General features: G+C 39.3%; 1 protein-coding gene across 1 annotated transcript; it reads left to right on the plus strand.

Annotated features, from left to right (window-relative positions):
* Nucleotides 1-1,560: 1,560 nt before the first annotated feature.
* LOC113681312 (uncharacterized) lies at nt 1,561-22,562 on the plus strand. The gene is made up of 22 exons (XM_089192824.1): nt 1,561-1,720; nt 7,187-7,312; nt 7,827-7,939; nt 8,036-8,134; nt 8,727-8,843; nt 9,242-9,394; nt 9,554-9,682; nt 9,869-9,991; nt 10,204-10,326; nt 10,541-10,693; nt 10,963-11,085; nt 11,280-11,453; nt 11,761-11,949; nt 12,140-13,509; nt 13,798-13,939; nt 14,077-18,222; nt 18,554-18,715; nt 19,238-19,396; nt 20,143-20,301; nt 20,443-20,519; nt 20,773-20,893; nt 21,307-22,562. The coding sequence occupies exons 1-22, from the start codon at nt 1,626-1,628 to the stop codon at nt 21,648-21,650; spliced, it is 8,397 nt and encodes a 2,798-aa protein (XP_089048950.1). The 5' UTR covers nt 1,561-1,625; the 3' UTR covers nt 21,651-22,562.
* The last annotated feature ends 336 nt before the right edge of the window (nt 22,563-22,898 follow it).

Here is a 22,898-nt window from a genome sequence, read left to right on the forward strand (position 1 = left end):
CGTTCCTTGCAGCGATTCTTTGGACTGAGAAAAGAGTTGCTCTTTCTTCACCCTTGCAGCGTAACTGTCTTTTAAAGAAATCTGTGAAATCTGTGAGATTCTGCGGCAAATGATCCAACTCCTTTCGACGACGGTGGCACTGTTTACAAATGCAGGCAGAAACCGCGTGGACGTTGAAATCTAGTTCCGTAAGCGCGATGCTAATCGAAAATCGTCCTATTCTTACTCCATACCAAAAATCGCTCATAATCTTTTCTTATATCCTCTTATCTCGATAACCTTCACGCTGACACGTGTCACTTCGCAAAAAAACATTGTGAAGTGACGTTATTTTGCATAAATTAGAGTGACGTCGCGGAACACAAATAGTGTCAGGTTTGCGTAGACGTTCCCTCGCTTCCGTTTCAACTTTCGGGGGGTGGGGGGAGGGGGGAGGATACGGCTACACGTAGGCTATGATAAGGGGAGCTTTATTCAGAAATTTGAACGCGGATAATTTGTTGCATTCCAGGAGCTAACGGCCTTTGGAAAAAAATAACAACAACAACCACACCAAATCCAGGGAGAATACAACTCGGTCGAAGGAAATCTGAATTGGTAGAACGTAGATCGACATTTTGAAAACAATGTTTCCTTGCTAAATTCTAAAATTGGTGGAATTTTTTATAATGTAGATTACGATTAAGGCCCCTTCCCTAGTTGGATTTAAGCTTTCGGAGTAAAGGTTATGAGGCTCGCCATATCACATTACTAATTGCATTGCCACTAAACTATGTCCGCTTTGTTCAGTTGACACATATTAAGTGCAAACAAGTGTGCTGAAAGCATAACTACTTTCCCAAACGAGTGTTGTTCTTTACAAGCTTCAATTAGGCAAGTGTAGGGTCAGGGAGAAGGTATTAGATTTTTTAGTGTCCCATTCGCCGAGCCGCATGTAATTCGGTTACGTACGCGATAGTATTTTGAGGCTGGCACTACAAAACAATCCCATTACTTAATGAATCAAAAAAAGCGAATAATGATTTCTGTTAAGGTCGATCTGCCCGTGGTATTCTGTTTGTTCTGTTGCTTGTAAAAACGCGAAAATTATTTTCCCGCAGAAATTTTAGTCATAGAGAAAGGCAAAAATCTGTTCCTGCACAAAACAAAGTCGTCAGTCTACAAATTTAATACACTACAGCAAGATGTCTTGTGGAATTTTGCATTTACCCTCTGATTTACGTATTTTAATAGGCGTCAGGTAGTAAGCCGCCATCATCACGATCTCACTGAGTTGTAGTTATGGACAAACAGTAATAGTACGACATAGCTTTGTCCCTTCTCAATGACAAAAGTACGTATGCAGTCTTAAACTCTGATCCTACTAGTAAAACTCAAATAAAGTTAAACAAAATGTTGCTTGATTTGAAAAAAGCCGGCAAACATTGCTATTTTCTATTTCGAGATATCATTCACCTATACACTATTCCGCAAATCGTAGATTCCTCTTCACCTTGCGCATGCTCTTTTCGTTACGCCTTACGTCATCGGTGTTTTATAATAGGGACCTCTCGTTAAGTCTGCCTGAGTCTGTACAGACCGGCTGTGGATTCGTCTATGAACGCTTTAGAGAGGGCTGCATCACTATGTTTCCCAAGTTATTTTCTGTCTTGTGCTTGGTTACATGCTTCAGGAGAACGTGGCAAAGTGGGATCAACCCCTTAAATCTCTACCAATATGGGTAAGTCGACGAACATTTATAACGTGTGGCGTCTGTTTGAATACTCTGTATTTTGTTTATACTGTTTCCAAATCATTACGTTTCTTCAGCGCTCATTTCTTGCAAGTAAAGTTTTGGTATCTCGGGAGGGTGATAGGAAGGCAGATAGACGCACAGACTTGGAGTTTAACAAGGTATAGTGGAGGTTCGGAGATGAAACCTCTGGCCTTCGCGTGTCGCACAAAGAGTTGTTGTATACAGGAGATGAAAAAGAAGAAAAGACATATGAAAGCAAAAAGCGTATGTTGTCGAGGTCAAAGCGAAAATAGGATCTTAACAGAAAACAAAAAAAAGTTCACGAGCTTTTAAACAAAAACTATGGAGCGCAGATCCAAACAACAAACTACACAACGTTCGCTTTAAATGAAAGTAGACATGGGATTTTTCCCCTATTAATTACGCAGAGAAATCTAAAAAAAAACAAGAAAAATCCCCTTCACTTCAGCCGTGAGCTTTTCGTTTTAAGGTAGAGATGGTTGTGAATACGTTATGAAGTCAATTCTGCGTAAGATGCCAGAAAACCGAAATTTGTTGTGATTTGCTGAAACATTGTACCAGCTGTGACTCATGTTGACAGAGTCGACGGCAGGATAATAATTACTGTTTTTGTCGAGCGTCAATTGTGGAGTGAAAGTGATGTTGAAATCATGGCTTTTGGAGTTTCTTAACCATCACTTGAGTTCAGAAAAAATGGTCTATTCATATATTATTAGATTACATTAAATATTGCCTGATATATGCGTCATGTTGTGTTTTTTATATCGCGGACAGTTTCAACAATTCATCAAACATCTGGCATTTCTTAGTTGTTATTGTTACCTGCACGACGTGCGCCAGTCAAAAGAGTCAATCGTTTCATCAAATCTTTTGGAGATGTGTAATATACCATACCGCCAGTCAGTTTTGATTTGCCTGAAGATGTGTGTTTTGGTATGCCTGACAACATGTTGAGGTTGTTGAATATCTGGACAGCTTTGCTTGAAAATTTCTTTTTTGAATTGAAACCCTTTCAACAAATCAATCAAACTCTTGTCACCACGGTCTTTATACACAACCTTTTCCCCCTTTATATGCCTCAACGATCATTTCATTCATCAACCGTAGCACATTAATCTAACAGCCACCATACTCTCCATTGTTGATCTTGTATGCATTTCTTTTTGGTTGCTTGTAGTTTCTGAGTCCTTCTCCTGATTTTTTGTAGGTCTTATTAAGTCGATACGCTTATCTAATTCCTTTCTGTATTTTATACAAACGCGTATTTCATTGTCAAGGACTTTTATCCCAGGATCATTAGGATACTATTATTTCAATAATGCACATTTCTGGGAACCAATGTTTAATCCTTGTCTTGAAGCTTTTATTTTTACTTTTATAAGTTTTTGCATAGCCATACCTGTTACTGCTAATTCCGATGGTAGTTGGTATTTTTTAACAATATCTTCTTAACCCTTTGTCAAAGCCAGTTGATTGTCTTGAAGCTGTTTGATGAATCAGTCTTTTTTGCATCAGCTGCCTCGCTTCCTTCTGTTTGGGAATCAACGATTGGTTTTAATGTTTCTCTGGTTTCATATTGATACATATCTCTTCCATCACGGTGATCCTTGATTTCTCTTGATATCTGGTGTTTCAGAGAGTCAACTTGCATCCATGTATCAAGATTTCTTTTCGGTCTTGAAATATCCACATATATTTATGACATAAATAAGTGCTTTTTGACGGTTATTCTCATACATATATATTCAATGACAGTTATTCCATAAGATATATGTCAAACGGCAGATATTTTAATATACCCATATAATATGAAGATTCCAAACTATGATATCGATAACAAGCAAAACAAAAAAGAAGGTTGAACAAGTTTTTGGATGAAGAGTATCGCATGTTAGTTTGCAGTAAATTAGGTTGTGGGAAGACAAATACTATGATGTATATGCTGCGCAAGCCATTATTCTTTTTTGACAAAATATATTTATACACACCAAATGGGCATCAAGACAAGATTCAAGATCTGAAAAGTGTTATGGACCGCATGTCTGAAAAAGTTGGTAATGATGTTATGGAAATAAAAGGACAAGATGATATCGTGGACACAAGTGATTATGAAGACATTATCATTCCTTCACCACTTGAGTTCAGAGATGGGTACAAACCGACCCCAATGCCAACGACAAAAAAGATGATGATGCCAGTTCCAATACCAAGGACAAAAATAGAGGAGGAAAGTAACGCTCTCAAAGAAAATATCCATTAAAAAAAATACAGATATATCAATCAAAAAAAATACAGATATATCCAGTAAAACAAAATACAGATATATCCAGTAAAACAAAATACAGATTTATCCATTAAAACAAAATACAGATATTTGAAAAGCTATGGAAAAAGCCAACAATAATTACATGAGAAATTATGATGACAAAGCACCATGAAAGTATATTATGTACCTTTATGCTAACAATCTGTATGGTTGGGTCATGAGTCAGTATATTCCAACTGGTGGTTTTAAATGGTTTAGTGAAAAAGCTATTAATAAAGTCAATTTATCTGAATACACAGAGGTAGGGGGAAAAAGGATTGATTCTTGAAGTTGATCTTGAGTATCCACGTAAATGACATGATAGTTATAATGACTACCAACTTACCGCTGAAAAAATATGTTTCTGAAGATATGCTTTCAAACTGTTGTGAAAAGATAAGATAGAAATACAATGAAAGCATCGGGCAGGTTAAAAAACTAGTTCCAACACAGTCTGAAAAACAAAAACATGTACCTCAATAGAGAAACCTTCAACTGTATCTCATTCTCGGGTTTAAGCCGAAAAGGGTTCGGAGTGCTTTACAATTCAATCAGTCTGCTTGGTTGTAGCAAAATATTGATTTTCACACACAGAAAAGAACTGCAGCCAGAAATTCATTTGAAAAGATTCTTCAAGCTTATGAATGACAGCGTATTCGGAAAAACAATGGAAACCATTCGCAGAAGGGTAGATATCAAACTCATAACTGATGAAAAAAATTATTGAAATACAGCTCAAAACCAACATTTGTAAACAGTAAAATTTTTAATGACAATCTTGTAGCCATTCATAAGATTAAAGAATAAATCACTTTGTAGGCATGAGTTTTCTTGATCTTTCTAAAACACATATGTACGATTTTCAATACAATTACATCAGAAAGAAATACAATCATAAAGCAAAATTACTTGTCACCGACACAAAAAGTATAACTTATGTAATCGAAACTGAAGACGTTTATAAAGACTTTTGCAGTGACAAAGATAAATTCGACAGCAGTGAATATCCAGAAGACTCAATATAATTCGACAAAACAAACAAGAAAGTATCGGGAAATTCAAAGATGGAGCATCCGGAACAACAGTCATTAAATCCGTCGGTTTAAGATAAAAAATTTATCCTTATATGAAGGATAATGAAAAGGCAGCAAAAGAGCTAAAGGCACCAAAAATATAATTTAAATAAAAAATAAAACACGAAGACTACAAAAACGTACCACTCAATAAGCAACAAAAATATCGTAAAATGAAACCATCCAAAATAAGAATCATCAACTCGGGAGCTATGAACTAAATAAAGCATCACTCAGCTGCTTTGGTGATAAGCGATACATTCATGAAGATGGTATAACATCTTACCCTTATGGACAACGTAAAATTTGAAGACACCACAACATGCAACAGCTGTGGTAGTCTGCATACAAGTGCCACAGTCTTCATAAACAGTGTCGTGCATCATCAAGTCCAACGCGTGAGAAACCACTATTTCAGTTCTGACGCGTGAGAAACCATTATCCTAATACCGACGAGTGAGAAACCACTGTTGTCGTATGAAATAAACTGGTTAGTATTTGAATATCTTTCTCTTCACAGGAGCTGATTTCATGTACGATGCATCAGACACTTGCTGATTGGTCGAAAAAAATCATGCAACTATCATGTGACCTCAAAACAATAGAAATGCTATGAATCGTTTCCCCGGGAAAACCCCCTGATGTAGTATATCATCGACTTCCAGTTTTTCTGAGAATGTCACGCAATGGTAAGCGAGCAAAGTTTAACCTCTTTTTTGACTTCCTGTTCTTTTAAAGAATCACACCACCGCGTGAGGCCATGGGTGTGTGTGTCATTTCTTAGAATCAAAACCGTTATTTTTTATTTCTCGGCAGTCTTTCTCTTTCATAACAGGCTATTTAACAAATTTCTTCGAACAAAAACTGTCTTTCATTTTTCGGAGTTCTTTCTCTTTCATAATCAATTATTGTCATGACATAATTCCATCAAATTAAATACTTCTTGAAGAAGGAACAGATTTTTGATATCCTTAAAAATTTATAACATAATGCTTAAATAAAACATCAAGACTTTCGGGGTTCATTTAAAGTGCAAAAGCTGTGTACTTCTATGCTTAGCTTTTGCCCAAAGTTAGAAAGCTTTAATTAGGGAAACTGTTTTGAGAAAAGTTCTTGCGGCTTGAAAATAGCTCGAACATCATGAAAAACTTGGCGTCCATTTGATGCCTGTAAAAAAATATATATATGGATTAATTAAGAATGGCTATGTCTACAGTGGAGGGCATAGTGTTTGTGTGGACTTTAAACTTGTCTTAATTACTGAATTCAAGAGTACCTAAGCATGTCGCCAGCCTTATGCCCCTCTCACGAAATTATCTAGAAACATTTCAACTTTTTGGTTTTCTCAATTAATTTCTTTTTTAATGGCAACTGAGCTTGACAGATCGTTACGTTCACAATATTTGCCTTTTCGAACCGACTTTCGCCTTCATCAAGCTTCAAAATGGACTCCGTTGGACAGTTTGGACAATGGCTGGAGGTCCCGCAGTTGACTTGCATTTTTTTTTTTTAATCATTACCATCCGTTGTCGATTTCTCGCGAGAATGTGTTATTCACGTGGCTTCACACATATCGCCGTTAAAACGCAACACCTGTTTTCTTTCCCAGCTCTTTTAAATCTAAGATTCAAAATTTCACTACAGTTTTAAAACAAAGCAGAAGATAATGGGACAGAGAGGGAGACTGGAAGAATCAAGACGTAGACTGGAAATGTCGATTTCGTCCAAGTTACTTTAGCTTTGGGCGGAAAGAATTGTGGTTTCCTGATGTAGTTCCTTTTTGCCAAAGTCAGTTTGATATTAAAAGAACCATTCTCCTCGCTGTTCTCCAGCACCTCAACTTCACTTACCTACAACCAAAATTCACTCAAAGAGGGCGGACCGAAAAGGCCACATGGTATATCGGTCATGGGCACGCACATGAATCAAATTTGGCCAGCCGCTCTTTCTTTATGGTTTTGTTACACTCAAATTATACGATAGCCAAAGCCACCTCATGGCGGTTTCAGAGTACGCACACGTGCAAACATGTGAATGTCATGTATCTTGCAGGCAAAACGTTTGTTTCAGATATACAGTGCAGGCAGAGGCTTACTACTCTACTACATCGAGGACAACATACACACACACCAAAACCAGTTGCGGATGGTTTGGTTGGGGCAGATGTGACACAACCAGGTCAGTAAATATATTTCAAAAGAAAAACATCCTCCTAAAACTAATCAGCTTTTGCCTCCGTCAAAAAGGATATATCAAATGATGACTATAACTGCGTTTTAAGATTCCGCATATTAACCCGACCTTTCGAAAATTTGCATGAAATGTGCAGACTATGTCATTTTGAGATTTGTTCACCAACCTAGCCATGGTTTCGTACCAAGCCCTTCCCCGGCCACATAACGGTAAGGTCCCTACAGTTTATTAATCACTGTACGATCTGGGTACGAGATTGATTTAGCCTCTTATCTGCAATGTAATAGTTCTCTTTTTCATTTAGCCAGTTTGCCTCCCGCCAGCTTAGATTTTTATAAATTATATTCCTTAGAATCCATGTGTTTAGGTACTATTCAATTTTACGGTTTTTCTTATTTCATTTCAATTAAATTATTTCAATTCAGTTAAAAATTTCCAGCCTATTTCATCATAATCTGAGTAACTCTTATAATTCAATGTACATGTGATTATCTTCCAGACCAAGAACAGTGTATTACACTGTCCAAAGAACCAGAAATGTCTATGTGAAAATAATTTACTGCTGCAGCGGATGGAAGAAAAGCTATTCAAGCTCAAGAGAATGCACCAAAGGTACATTAACTTCTCCAGTAATTTTCATATTTATGAAATTTTCTATAGCTGCCTATTTCAAAATTTATCCAATGAATTCTTTTATTTTGCTTTTAGCGATCTGTTCTCAGGGTTGTAATTCCAATCACGGCTCTTGTGTCGCACCCAACAGGTGCCAATGTTCTTCGGGATGGACTGGGTCTACCTGTGGCAATGGTACTCTGCATTTACATTGCATTTACATGTTTTGTTATTAACAACGTTTTCCTCGTTATCTTTCCCATCTTAATCATGGGTACATATCAATTTAAGAAACCATAATGTACTCCAACCAGTTTTCAATTGTCTTAAGACGGGGTCAAGTCTGGAGACTGTGATCCCATGTAGGCCTTATCGGCAAGTAGTTTGAGGAAATTTCACCACAAGTTCAAGGTATTCGGGCTCCGTCGAGTGCTCCTTGAAGTGTTTCGATGGTACCCATATAGACGCCGCTTAGGGGTACACGTGAACAGATTTGCAACGTGTGATTGCCTTCCCCTATATCAACCCTTCTCCGATCTCAGAGAATTGGAGTGGTACAAAAAGAAAATCAGTTTCTTCAACCATTCATTTCTTGTTTCCTTACATAAATATCACATTTTGACATTTGTTGTAAAGTAAGGAACCCTTCATATTCATTTTCATAACTGATCGCTGATCGTAGAAAAATGATCGACGATCTCCACTCGCAATCTTATAAAGTCGATTCAATGGAAGTTAGGGTGGAGGTGACGTTAGAAGTGGCAGTGTCTTGTGTTTTTATGCATAGATTACAATGAATGTGCTAGAAATAATGGTGGATGTGACCAAAATTGTGTGAATACACCTGGCTCATATCAGTGCAGCTGCAACATTGGATACACCCAGCATGGCCACAGATGTCAGGGTATGATTTCCATCATGATGTTTAGCATTGGTCATATAGGTATCACATTTCAAAAGTGATTGAAGAGAAATGATTTTTAACATTGAGATTATAGAAGGTCTAAGAAAGTTTTTTGATGAGGAAGAACCATCTTCGCCCTGGTAGATTTTACAATTTCTTCTTCATTCTCAAGATAAATGTTTAGTACTTTGACAACATTGAAACTTCTGCAAATGCCAATACTTTCTCTTGTTTCCATTTTATCAAGAAGCGCATTTGAATTCATCGATTTCTTAAGCGAGAGAGAGACCAACCTTAAGCCTCCACGAGCAGTGATTCCTTTTTAAACCCAAACTATCTCCACGCTTTACTCGTGAGCCAAGTAATCTATTCGTATTCACCTGCTGTCTCATTTTCAGATATCGACGAATGTCAGACTTTATTACCAAGACCTTGCAGTTGTGGGGTTCCTGGAGAGGCTTGTGGTGCAAACTGTGTCAACCTCGTTCCTGGCTACAAGTGCACCTGTGCACCAGGATTTAAGCTCCGAAGTGGTGGAACCATCTGTGATGGTAATTTTGAAAACAATCTGTTACTAATTTGTCAGATGGGAGAGAATTGGAGATGGCTTGCTCAAGGTGTCCATGAAAATCAGCCTAATGTAGAGGAAATGCTGGCGGTGTCTTACGTCTCTATGTGATACAAATAAATTCCGTGTGTTTTTCTTTAAGATGTCAACGAATGTTTAACAGCCAATGGAGGATGCCCTCAAACATGCCATAATCAACCCGGAAATTTTTCATGCGGCTGCTTTAATGGCTTCAAACTTATTAGGGGGAACAACGGTACTTACTGCGAAGGTGAGATGACTTGCTTAGTACATGTTTTCAGAAAATAGTCAGGAGAAAATTTATAGTCAGGGCAGCCAGAATGAGATCAGAATAACAACTTGCTAGCCGGCTTCTTGCTTTATTTACACCTCTATTTGTCTCTTTGCGCAGTACCACTGTTGTAAGACTGACAGCAATATTACTCTTTATTGTCAGATATTGACGAATGCCTGTCAAATAATGGTTTCTGTACCCACCAGTGCGTTAACACTGTGGGATCTTATCGCTGTGAATGCCCCGCTGGGTTCCTCTTGGATTCAAATGGAAGATCTTGCTCGGGTATGTTACTCCTAATGAAAATGGATGCAAGTTTATTTGAGACAGCGGAAGAGCACAGGCAAATGTTTGCTCATTCTGTCACATCCGTCTTCATTTACAACCTCATGTAATCCGCAAGGTCAGATTCCCCATCACGCTTTATACAGGTGTTGAGTTGACCGATTCTTATTAAAAACGCTCAGGATGAAACCGTTTGTTAACCTATGTTACAGATCATGATGAATGTTTGCTGGGACATCATGGCTGCCAGCAAAAGTGTAACAATTACCATGGAGGCTTCTACTGCTCTTGCAACTCAGGATATGAACTCAACAAAGACAACAAGACTTGTTCAGGTAAAAGGCCACCCATCTTCTCACCATGGCCTCTTAGTTTTGAAAAGCACTTCTTGCCACCATCTTTCTTGCTAATTCGCCAAGGAAATAGTAATTGCTTTGCGCAGAGGTCATTAGTTGATGGCTATTTACCTATTTGTCGTTAACACTATCCATGCACGTACAGCTTAACCAATGAAATTTATTCCTCGAGCACCATGTCTTGTTTTTTCAGATGTGGACGAATGCACCCCTGTGTTCGTAAAGAGCCTTAACAAAATGGTCATCCAAGCAGGATGTGATCAAATCTGTCACAACACACAAGGGAACTACACCTGCAGCTGTGACTTGGGATATCAGCTTCTGTACGATGGAAAGCGGTGTCGGGGTAAGACTGTCCTATATTCCTTTGTAACGCTGCGGAACATAAAAACAACTTCAGTTGATCTGTAACTGTCCTAAAGAATATAGCTGTTGACAAAAATAACCGCATATAAGTTTGGAGACTCTAACATCCACCCTACAGACCTGACCATGGGCCGAATAAACCATTGATCCATCGATCAACCCACCAGTCCGCTCTCCAAAAGAAAAGTTGTGTATGGATCGAATACTGTTCAGTTACAGATCGCTGATCATATTCGTTTTACCTCACAGATGTGAATGAATGTAACACAGGAGTCCACTTTTGTGGACACAAGTGCCACAATACACATGGGTCATATGGCTGCTCATGTTTTCATGGCTACAGACAAAGGGCCGACATGCGAACCTGTGAAGGTAGGTTATACTATACAACTGCTACCTTAGTTTAACAAATTCATGTTGTTAAGGTTTTTCTCAGAGTCTATCAGAGAGTACGAGACCTCGGAACAAATGTTATTGAGCAACAGGTACAAAGGAATTAGGCCTTTAGGAATGTGTAGACATCTGTCATTACCGTCCTTTCAAATTTTTTTCCTCGCCTTAATTAGGACTTCCTTGTGAGGACATCTTTGCCCCACCTCATGGTCACATGAACTGCAGCGGATCTGTCACAAATGAGACCTGTTGGTTCACGTGCGAGGATGGATATGAAATACAAGGTTCTGGAGAGAGAACTTGCCTCAATTCTTCAAAGTGGGACGGACAGCAAACGTCTTGCAAAGGTATCAACAATGGCAGTTGAATAGCCAGTAGATTCTCACACTTCTTAGTTTTCCTTCTGCTTTTTCCAGTCACGTTTCTTTCTACGATATCTTTTCTACACCAAATTGGCTTATTACTCTAGAAAATCTTTTTGTCTATAAACTCCTGTTTAACGACTATGTTTAACAATATTTATATCTTTTATTTGTGAAGAGTTTGTACTGCAAGCTGAGCATGCCATCACTTGTATCGTTAGGACGTTACCACTTACCTTGTCAATCCATTTTAAAATACTCACGTTATTGTTCCCTCCATAACTTAACATAGTGAGACGTTGTGGTCGACTATATCCACCAGAGAAAGGCATAGTTTTACTTCCATGTCACACGACGTTTGGTTCCACATGCACACTTGACTGTATAGAAGGATACGTTGTATCTGGCCGCAACGTTGCAACGTGCCGGCTGACTAACTCCAGCGACGTAGCTTGGAACAAAGGAAACTTTACGTGTGAAGGTATGAGTTGTCATTGGGGAATGGGCATTGAATGAAGAATTCATATTGTAGCAAAAACGAACACTAAACTCCTGTTCCCTTTTCCTGAAGTTTTCATCCCTCCGTGCACTAGTAGTAATAAGTAATTTGTTATTTAACCTATTTGTTCAGTATCTTACTTCATTCCTGTTTCTGTTTGAATTCTACCTAGAGATAATCCTTTGCAAACCCAACCCCTGTCGGCACGGAGGAAGATGCATCGTCATCGATTCACAAAAGTTTTCATGTGATTGTCAGAATACTGGATATGAAGGTGATCTCTGTGAAAGAGGTGTTGTTACACCTCCTGATTTCCCAAAACTGATTCCCGGAAGGCTTTCGGAAGATCTTTCATTACTTGCGAAACCTAACAACGTATTGACTGTTCTCTTCGATGCAACCCTGAAAATGACCTTCCATCCGAAGAGAGTGATGATTCAGTATCCATCAGATCAAGCGGAGTTTAAAGTTATTGGACACGAGTCTGGAGTTGGTACAGTGTCATATGACCTCAGTGGGATAGACAAGCATACTTTTGTGTCTCCCACGAATAGCCCAATCTTTGTTGGTCATAACATATCAAATGCAAACAGCATTTACACCAGACTGGGGCTTTTAAATGGCGAGGTACCAATCGGATGCCGAACGAAGAACCTAGAGAACTTCCTGTGCGGGCTAAAAGTAGCCTATAGCCCCTCCTCAACCCTACCAAATGATGTTCTCGTCCAGTCAGGGCCTGTTCACATCATTACATCTGACAACAAAACAATTCCTTTGAGTCTTGTGGGATACAATTTCTCTTCACCTTATCAATCAGGTCAAGAATCAGAGTTACTGAAAACACTTATCGCCCAGACAAGCTCTACCAATACGAGCTCAGCAGGCCAAACATCGAACGAAATGTGCTCCTTTCAGCCAACCACCGAAGCCTTGATTGAATTCATCCAGGAAGACGCTTCTCCAAAGTCTTTCATGCGGTACTTGACAGACAAGCTACCATTATGGATACGACTTATGGTTAAAGACGACAACAATTTATTTGCCGCAGAAAACATTCGAGCCGACCTCATTCAGATCACAAGCACTCAAAGTGACCTGAATTGCAAGTTTCCTCCTCTTGGTATCCCCGATGCAATGGTCACATATCGTCCGAAAGTCACTTTCACTATCTCCGCTGGGAGGAAACAAATTTCCCTGCCCAGCAAAGGCTGTTGTTTTGCAACCGACCCTTGCGGTAGTGCAGTGTTCCTGACATTATCCGAAAAGGCTGGTAAAGAAATTAGCAAAATGCCCGTTTTGAAGGACTTGACTTATAATGGTTGGGGTGTCTTGTTATCATCTTTTGGTTTCACCGCTCCAAAAAAGTACCAAAGCTTAACGAACTCCTTGCCTTCTGATCCAATGGCTGAACACTTTTCAGATTTTCATTATAATGTGTGGTGGAAGGGAACTACTAACATTTCCCTAAAAAACACAAGTGACTTTACAATCAACATGAAAATGAGTGGCCAAGTGTTCTCATTTGTAGAAGATTTGAATGGCGTGAGTATAAAGCCTTGTCTTGTAGCTATTATAAAATAGCCAAGAGAATTCAATTTCATCTTAAGTTTATCAATACCTAGACAACCTGGAGACCAAGGCCAACCATGCTCAGCTTTGATCTTGGAGGGTTATTCAATGCAACGTAGTAACGTTGTGGACATGGAAGGAATCATATCGGACATCATATGAGGATCAAGAAAACTGCATGGAGGGTTTCAACTTAATCTCAAGGTTGCAATTTCCTCGTAACAATTACATTATAATCCTTAGTCTCTAATTGTCTTGTAGTTACTCACCAGGTACTTTTCTCGGCCAATCAAGAGTATATTCCATGGATCAGTCGAGTTTACTTTTTCTTTACAAGTTTTGGGCAAGAAGTTTTCTCTGAGGTTTCACGCCAATAGTGTGGTCGCAAAGTCACAACTTGGAGGTAAATCTTAACGATGCTTGTTGTTGATCTTGATGCCCCCTTCTCCCCGTTATCGTTCGTTTCTTTTATTTTTATCATTATTAGGATAGTTATTATGTTAAAGTTTGTAACCAGTACATTTTGTTTTCTCTACTAAGGACCACCCCTTCGCACATCGGAATGCCATGTTCCTCAAGGCTTCACCTTTACCCTGGATCGAGCAGCCGAACCTTTCAAGAATAGCATTTTTTTCACCTTTGTTAAACCCAATGGAGGAACCAAATATTTGCAAATCTACTACTCGATTGACGGTGGAGAAGATATCGCTGCATTCGATCCTAACAAAAACTTGAAATCTCTGGAATATCAGTCGCGAGACATAAAGAGGGTCTTTTTAGATGTTCAGATATTTGTTCCTGAATTGCAAGAAACGGCGCAAAGGGGAGCTGCAATGATAGAAGAGACGCTCGTTAAGGTCATCAAGGCTAGAAATTTGCTATCCTCCTCTTCAGATCTCTTGAAGCTAAAAAAAGTGGTTGCAGAGATTGACAACGATCTTGACAAGATACCAAGAGTCCTTGATCTTTTCATAGCCAAGTCACAAGCATACCAGAATCGTTCAAACGTTGAAAATGTCATCAGTCGCCTCATTAAACTTAAGTCAGATCTTCCAGTGACTATCTCTCTGGTATTCACCCAGTCGTCCATTCGGCAATCCTTTGCTGGTATTCGTTTTGCCCTTGTGGCACAGATTTGTCACAAACAACTCTGTTTTACCAACATTAATTGTAATGTATGGTCCCTGACTGACAAATACTGTTTAACTAACAGTTCTGGCGCAGACAGTAGTGTAATCGTTGTGGGAACTGCCTTGAGAGACCTAACCCTTGGCAGTGCAATAACTTTCCCTGCTTGGAGACCGCTGAGAATGCTAATAAGCCGCAAAAATGAGCCACTCGAGACTACATTGGAGAGTTCTGTTCGATTATTGGGACTGACCAAAACCACTAGCATACGAATGGTAGGAAATGAGCTCTTCTTTTCCATCTCGGGACCAATTTTTGGAACATTCGAGACGCTTTTGAATGTAACAGCTGACCTTGAAAACGTTGCCGACTGGAAATCCTTGGTGTTTGGAGTGAAGGGCACCATGAGAAAGTCATCACGTCTTCATGCCATGCTAGAAGGTACGATTGCCAATGAGACTATCCTTGCAGCCAAGGAGGCAGCTAGAAGGTTGAGGAATGCAAAGGCAGCGTTTAGTGTTGCAAATACGAAAGCAGATGCAGCCAGGAAATTTCTTAAAGAAAAACAGACGATCACTGAACAGCTGAGACGAAAAAAGGAAAAAGCTGCAGAAAATCTTCGTGTGGCACGTCTGCAATATCAATCAGCAAAAGTGAGTTTTAACAACACGGTCAACCTTAATCGATATCTTCTAAATCCTGTGTGTGAGATAAGAGAGTGCAACTACACTTGTTTGAACGGCTGTGTTCACCCTGACCTCTGCCAGGACCAGATAAACATAACTTATCTTGAGCGATACTGTGCCACGGTTCAAAAACCAATGATAATAAAAGTTGTGGAAAGTAGCACTAGAAAACGCAGTTTTAGTGTGCAGACGTATCATACCGTGTATACTGGAAACTGTAGATCCGGGGTCTCGTTCAAAAAAATAATGGATTATGCTAAGAAAGGAGCTCAGGTTGGAAAATTTGTTGGAGGGATTATTGGAAGTGCGTTTGGACCTGTAGGAACGAAAGTCGGAAAGGTTATTGGAGGATTGGCTGGTGCGATTGGTGGAGGTATTGTTGGACATTTCAGCAAGAAAATATTTGGTTGTTCTGAGACCTACAAGACAGTTCTTGGTAAACCGCGGCTGGTAGAGTACGAACAGAAAAGTTTCGAGGTAAAAGCTGTAGTCAAGATGATCAAGGAAGTTAAGTGCTCAGGCCAAGAAGAGAAAACAAAACCCGGTGGATTTGGTCCTCCTTACCCGTGCTGTAAGCGATATGGATGCCAAACCAAAGTCATCGATCCCCTTTGTGTCAAACACAACGAGGAATGTCTCATTTCTATGACTGAGCTTAAATTTACGCTTGATGCCTTGGATGAAACTTTTCAAGATGCCTTTCTGAATCTTAGAGAATCCGTTGACAAGGTTAAAAAGGCTACAGCTGTTTACGAGAAAGCGAGAATTCGTCATGAAGTGGCACTTAATGAGCTGCACAAAGTAAAATCTTACACGGAGCAGAGCCTTTCAGCGGCAGAAATTGTCAATGCTTCTATGATTCATGTCCGCCGAATCGTTGACTTTGGACTGAAGATATCCCAAGCTATGAATGCCACTAATTCGTATGGTAATAAAACTGTAGATGTTGGAGACCTAAGGTTTTCACTAACCACAGCATCAAAAGATACAAAAAAGATCCTTTTTCAGTGCAATGTTAGCTCTGCTAATAGTCAATCAACGTTGGTCCCTTTTGTAATTGACTTCGATCAAGTCGAACGCTCAATCAATTCTGCCTCCAAGACGATCCTTAACAAGCTGTTTGGTGGAACATCATCCAGGAAGAAGCGAGCGGCTCCGGAAGAACAGAGTCATTTTGAGAATTACACAAACGTAAATGTTTTACATGTCAGTTTCACGGATTACCCTCATGCATGCCAGTTTGCCAATTCAACACATTTGTTCCTAATCTCCATTCTTCGCTCACTGGAAAACCTAATTTCAGCCGCTAAAGGACTGGATGAAGAGCTATCTTCCGGATTCCATGACCTCGAAAGAATGACACACACTGTTCATGGCATCAGCTTATTGCCCAACTCGTCGAGTAATTCCAACCTTTCCAACAGTTCCTCAAGAAGTCCAAACAGTTCGTTCGTCTCAGACTACCTAGAGATGATAGAACTCCTCAAAAATGAGAGCACTCAGGTTCGAAATGACTCCTTACAGTCTTGGAATGAAACTCTTGAGGCTTGGAGGGCATTCCTCGAGGTATTCACCCATAATAGCGGATTTCAGGAATGTTCAGGTGCCATGGACTGTATCGAATATTCTTTTGAAGGGTTAAGGGAATTTTACGAGTTTGAAAGCAGTCCACAGGCAATAAAGATAAAAGACGCACTTCCTAAGCTGAAAGACATGATTATGGCATTAACTTATAAAGCGTTAACAATGCCAGAAACCGAAAACACGCTCCAACAAGCTGTTTTGTTGCTGAATGAAACCCGCGACGATTCCGTTTTGTGTGGGGGGACACCATACGTTACCTCTTCACCTCAAAAGGAAATTATCGTCCTGAATGGAGAAAGTTTATCACTGCGTTGCACTGCTGAAAGTGATACTGAGATTAAGTATGCTTGGATGAGGAATGACAAGCTTGTTGACGAATCACTGGATGGAACTTTCTATGTACGCGCTATCAGCAAGCAACATGAAGGTGTTTATGTCTGTGTCGCTTCAAACAATAAAGGCAATTCACTGTCTAATGTAACGATTATCAAAGTTCATAACAAGCCCAGTATCACTCTACATCCACAGCCACAAAGAGTTATTGTTGACGATGAAATGCCCGCGACATTCATTTGCAACGCAACGGGCCAGCCTGCGCCTACTTTTCAATGGTTCTTCATATCCATCAATTCGTCTGTTGTCAAAATTAACGAGACGAGACCCGTTTTACACATGCCTGGTCCTCGCCGACATCAAGAAGGTTATTACTACTGTGAGGCATCCAACGAGCATGGTGTGGCAATCAGTCAGAAGGCCCGGCTTGACGTACTAGGCTACTCTGTGGGTCTTCCCAGACTGCTTTTCGCCCTGAATATCTCATCTTCCTGCTGGGAGGTATCAAATACCTCCAACAATTCCGTGCACAAAGCTCTGTCATGTAATTCCAGCATAGAAGTATTGCCGTCATCAGAAAACGAGACCTTAACTGATGACATTCGTCGTTCACTCGCAAGATCACTTAATGCATCCATTAAGCTGATCTCCGAGTTTGAGTACAGCTCAAGAAATAATTACACCGCCACCATTGCATTTATCTTAGATATCGATAAAGAAGCTTGGAAACAATCCAACTTTATCCGTCACATGGAAATAGTTGAAGCCATTGCTGATATTGGCGCCAATCTGATTGAAAAAGTGGAACAGTTCAATTCAAGCATACTAAACAAGACGTTTGAAGTACCTTGGAAAAACACTGTTGTTTATGGAGATCCTGGAAGCCTTCTTGTTTACCCTCTGTCTCCGGAATGTCCCTCCGGACAGGCTCTCGATGAAAATGGTTACATTTGTGGTAAGCATAACGTCAACTTTAACCCATTTCTGATTGGCTCTGAATTACAGCAGGGGGCAAAGGTGGAAAAAATTCAGCTTATATCTCGTTCCAGACACAACAGCCCTGTCTTTGACTCTAACATTTGAGGCCGACGTTGACGGATCTGAACTTATAGCAAACTGAACGTGTTAAAAGGCCCTCTGATGTATTTGCGAACGTTTTAGTCCTATCTTACTTGTTTACACCTCTATGCTTACGAGTTAGCCATAAAATTCTGTCAGTTAATAAAGAATTTCTTATTAGTCTGATCTGCGTTCTCTTTAAACATACTGTGTCTTTATCTCCTCAGCAAACTGTCCTGCTGGCTCATCATATGTAGAGGAGAATGAAACATGCACAGAATGTCCGTTCGGAACTTACCAACCTGTGCAAGGACAAACAAGATGTATTCCCTGTGGCACAAACCTCACCACAGTCTTTAATGGAACAGTGGAAGAATCAGACTGTATTGGTAATGTCAAGTAAAGTTTTCTTGGCTCGGTTTTATCTCGGGTGACATTCTTGTTTTCGTATCGCAAAAGACTTTTGCATTGAAGTATTCTAGAAAGTCTAATATATTGTATTTAACTTCAGTCAATGGAAAAATGCCTGTGTTTGTCTTCACCGATTCATAATAGACACCGTAAATGTTAAAAATGTCTGAACGTCGATGAATTTTTTAGAAGCTTAAAGAGAAATGAAGTATGATGACAAAAATTTAGGAAAAAGTCAAAATGAACCTTTAGAGATTGATAGAGTTATTTGTAACATCAATCTCTAGTAAATACGTTCCAACCATCTCTAGTTGTTTTTTCATCAAAATAGGTCCAAAATGCCCTAACCTGTTTTTTGTATACCACGTTTTCTATCACATTTCCTTCATACTTCGATTGCCTCCTTTCCAACAAGAGTATACAACAGGAACTTACTTTTGAGACTCTAAGCTAAGGGTACCATCAATATCACATTTTCTCTTTATCCGGTGACCCTTCAGCTGATTGTCCAGCTGGATCATACAGTACAAAGAACAAAACATGCTCTTTTTGTCCGCTTGGCATGTACCAACCATCCCGAGGGAAGCCAGCTTGTATTGCTTGCGGTAAAAACCTAACAACAATTACCAATGGAACTGTTGAAGAAATGCACTGTATAGGTAAGTTAACATTTGTCACAAATTTTAATTCAAGTGGAGAGCGATTGAAGCTACAATTTCTGGCCACAAAACTTTAGCAAATTGGCTGGCATATAAAAAACTTCTTCCTTAGCTTTTATTTTACATTTTGGCAGGTGAGGATTAAGGCCTCTCTTGGTTTTGTTGTTGAACCTTATCAGCTTCTAATAGAGGAAAACGTAAACAATCAAATCTCGATTGGTTTTAGTCTGAGATTTAATTGATTAAGAGGAAGTGCAGATTTTCTAGAAAAGGTTAAAAGCGTGGCAAGACTAAGCCGAAGCAATTCTCATTACTTTTGTTATTCATATCAAAAATTATTCAAAAACTGAGCCTGTCTAACAGAAGAAACGACGATAAATTATAGGAGAAAGTGAAGATTGTTTTCCCAGTTATGCAGTACCTTAGTAATTTTTTTCGTTTTTTTTGGGCCCTTCCGAGTCTTAAGAGAACCGTGAAATCTGCTCTGAGTGTCTCGCAGAACTTACCGCTGACCCTTTACACCCTAACATCAATATGCATATTCTCCATACTGTTCTCCATACATCTCCAAAGAGGCTGACAAGGAGAATTTGTTTCACAATCGAGAGCTGCTTTAGTTGGTGATCATCTCCTCTATTCTCATAACTTTCATATTTGATTCACGGGGGACACAGTAAGGAGAAATTAGATGCGAGTCACTTTTAGGGGCTAAAGGGTTAAGATATGTTTAACCATTCTTTACGCAGCGAACTGTCCTGCTGGCTCGTACAGTTCTGTGAACCGGACATGCGCTCTTTGTCCGCTTGGCTCTTACCAGCCTTCTGTTAGTCAGATGGATTGCCTCCCCTGTGGACAAGGTTTCATCACAGCCTCGCCAGGAGCTGTCAGTGAATTGCAGTGTGAAGGTGGGCTATTGCTGTCTCCTACAACATTTATGACTAATTTTTAGACTACAATGCAATCCTACTTTGTTGGTCAAATCATTTAAAATTTTAACGTGAACAAGATTGTTAACTTAGTGTATATTTTTACTTTGAAAATGACAGAGATTCAAAAGCCAGTTACTGAAGACAAGACAACCATTTCTACATTATCGACAACATCGCGAAATGTTGAAATGAAGGTAGGTAGATTTTCCTATTTTTGGATTCGCAAGAAAACAAGAATTCAAAATAATCTGGCATTTATGGTAAACAATATTTTCAATGTTCTCAGTTATAAGCTGAGATTTTGAAACTACGATAGCGAAAGGTGAGCTGGCTAACAAGGACAGGTTAATTTGGAAGCTGCTTGTATCAAGTGCTTTGTAATTGTTTGTCACGCCACTGGGTACTCGCCCATAGGCTCCTCTTCTTGCCTTTTATTTCTTTTATCAGACAAGTACCAACGGACAGCTCACAACTAGGACCCCAGGAGAGGCCAAAGAGCAGGAAAATGCTGACGAGTCGTCTTGGAAACTTCCCGTCATCATTATTACTTCATCACTTTTATTGCTCGGTAGGCCAAGTACAATCATAAACGTTTATTACTTCTTCTTAACCGATATCTGGATAATTAATTAGCAACACAATTTTTCAACTTATAGCAACCGCGCCTTGAAGTTCCTAACTCATTTATCGCTTCTGCATGCGAAAGAAAACGTAAGCAAGCAAGGCTCATAAAACCGAAACATAAATTGTGTGAATTTTTGTTCATAAAATCTTACTGTCTTTTTTCGCAATCAGTGATATTCGGCCGGGAGAAAATAATGTCCCATTATTTTCTCTTGTACCTTGCCGGATTTGATTTTTGAAAGCTGGACCGCGAATTTCTAGTGTTAATCCAGTACTTTTTCGGTAAACCTTGATGCACGGTTAACCCTTTTTCTTTTGTTTCGATTTTGACTCGTGCCGTGTTTTAATCAATGCTAGGTGCCATACTTTTGGTATTGTTCATCTGTAAGAGACGTAGAGCGAGTAAGGATGGTTCAAAACCTAAAAGAGAACCAGCACGGATGGCACAGTTTGAGAATCCAATCTACCTGGGTAACCCAAACCTCCCAATGGTAAAAGAGTTTGACAATCCACTCTACAAAGAGCCACAAAAAAGAGCAGAAGGTAATGAATATTCATCGGCGGACGAATCGGTGCTGCATGCATTCAGTGACGATGGTCCCGAAGGACTTAACAAAGACACTGTGGACATTAAAACCAAGGATTCTACGAAGGGCTTTGAAAATAACACTTTAAGTTTTACAAACCCATGCTTTCAGTGAGGCAGCGATGGTTTATTGTGTTTGATCAAGAAATCATATGATCTCTTGAATTTTTTTCACTTTAATCGGAACAATTTTTCAAGTTTGCTTTGTCTAAGAGAAAGGAAAGGTATTCTTGACAGGCGTAAGAAAAGGATGTCATAATATGGGAGTCCCCCCCCCTCCTCCCCTTTCTAACACCTTTTTTGATGTTTCGTTAATGAGTATTAGTTCAACAATACCTTCATCAATAAAGAAAATACCTCTTTCAAAATGCTTAATTCTGCATCGTGTAATCCGTCAGTATCTCTTGCGAGGATGGCAAAGGGGATGTTGTTACTTGACAAACTTTGTATAAAAATATCTTTACTTGTTTAAACGTTAATAATCTATTTCATTATTTTCCAGTCAGGTTCAGCTTTTTGCTGAGTTTTTACTTTTCCGGGTATTTTAGAAGAAAACCGATAAAGGCATGCTTTCATCTGTAACATTAAAGTAGAATTATTTAATTGTTACGTAAAATGTCCTCCTTACCTCTGCTGCGAATCTTCGAGGTGAAACATGGTCATTGAGTAGTGATGCTAGGAAACTAAATTTTTTATTGTAGTGTTGAGTCTGTAAATTACGACGTCAACTGAGCTTTTTTCCGCGAAGTACAAAGTTTTATAATTAACACTAATCGCTTTTCTGAGGCCATTATTTGATTGTTTAATTAATATATTCCTAGCTTAGTAAGTTTAACTCGTTGTTCTTGCAACTTGTGTGTGTTGTTTATATGTGTGTCTGAATAAATTGATATTATATTTGTAATATAGTAATCCCCCTCTTTACCCTAGGCGATTTTGGGGAAAATAATGATAGATATGTTTAAATAAGAAAAAAAATTGAAAAACATTTTTTTTTAAGAAAAATAAAGATTGCAATAATTCAGTGGTTTTCGTAGACCAGTCAGTGGATCTTTGGAGAATTCTATTAAAAGTTTCATATGCATCTTGTGCGTTAAACTCGTTTTCCGCTGGTGTCCATTTCAAATCAGCTTGTCATAAGTAGAGCTCTATCCAGAAATTTGAACGCGGATAATTTGATGCAATTCAGAAGCTAACGGCCTTACCTTAAAGTAAATTTCGGGGTTTGAGAAATCCACCAAGAGCACTAAGAAACGATCTTTCCCTTCGCAACGTCGGCCGTATCATGTACGAGGTGCCAGCTTGGGGGTCTGCGACCGCAAGAGATTTGCGACTGATAATTGGATCTCTGACGTTCTTGCAC

Source organism: Pocillopora damicornis, chromosome 13 (genome assembly GCF_964200805.1).
Source record: "Pocillopora damicornis chromosome 13, jaPocDami1.2, whole genome shotgun sequence".
Classification (NCBI taxonomy): Eukaryota; Metazoa; Cnidaria; class Anthozoa; order Scleractinia; family Pocilloporidae; genus Pocillopora; species Pocillopora damicornis.